Source organism: Elephantulus edwardii, unplaced genomic scaffold, assembly GCF_000299155.1.
Source record: "Elephantulus edwardii isolate Elephantulus edwardi_28Jun2011 unplaced genomic scaffold, EleEdw1.0 scaffold00146, whole genome shotgun sequence".
Lineage (NCBI taxonomy): Eukaryota > Metazoa > Chordata > Mammalia > Macroscelidea > Macroscelididae > Elephantulus > Elephantulus edwardii.
In genome coordinates, this window is record NW_006399896.1 from 5,460,107 (window position 1) to 5,460,563 (window position 457).

At 54.5% G+C, this 457-nt stretch overlaps 1 protein-coding gene across 1 annotated transcript in view; it reads left to right on the plus strand.

The window, feature by feature from the left end:
- The window catches only part of LOC102843983 (transmembrane protein 223-like), a 1,787-nt gene extending 1,458 nt beyond the window's left edge, over positions 1-329 (plus strand). The window contains exon 2 of the mRNA XM_006894600.1: positions 34-329. Within this exon, the coding sequence (XP_006894662.1) occupies positions 34-329 (296 nt within the window). The remainder of the gene's footprint in view (positions 1-33) is intronic.
- The last annotated feature ends 128 nt before the right edge of the window (positions 330-457 follow it).

The window sequence follows — 457 nt, forward strand, 5'->3', positions numbered from 1 at the left end:
CAAAGCTCTAGAACTGACACTAAACTAACGAAGGACGAACCCTGGTACTTGGTGGCGGCCTGCTCTTCTCCGTCCGCTCTGTGCGTTCAGTGTTGCTTCGGGCCGGAGGGCAGCAGGTGACCCTCACCACTCACGCCCCCTTTGGCCTGGGGGCCCATTTCACTGTTTCCCTGAACCAAGTCTCCTGCATGGCTCACCGAGGTCAAGTCCCTGCTATGTTGCCTCTGAAAGCCACGGGCCGGTGCTTCTACTTTCGCTTGGACAAAGCGGGACACTTCCCCAACATGAAACTCTTTGACAATACCGTGGGTGCTTACCGGAGCTTATAAAGGGTCCACCTGAGTCACTCACCACCCATCACAGGAGACAGACTGAACCAAATGGAAGGGTGACAACCAGGTCACAAAATGGGGCCCGACACAGAAGTGGAAAATAAAAAATGTAGTTCCGGACTGAC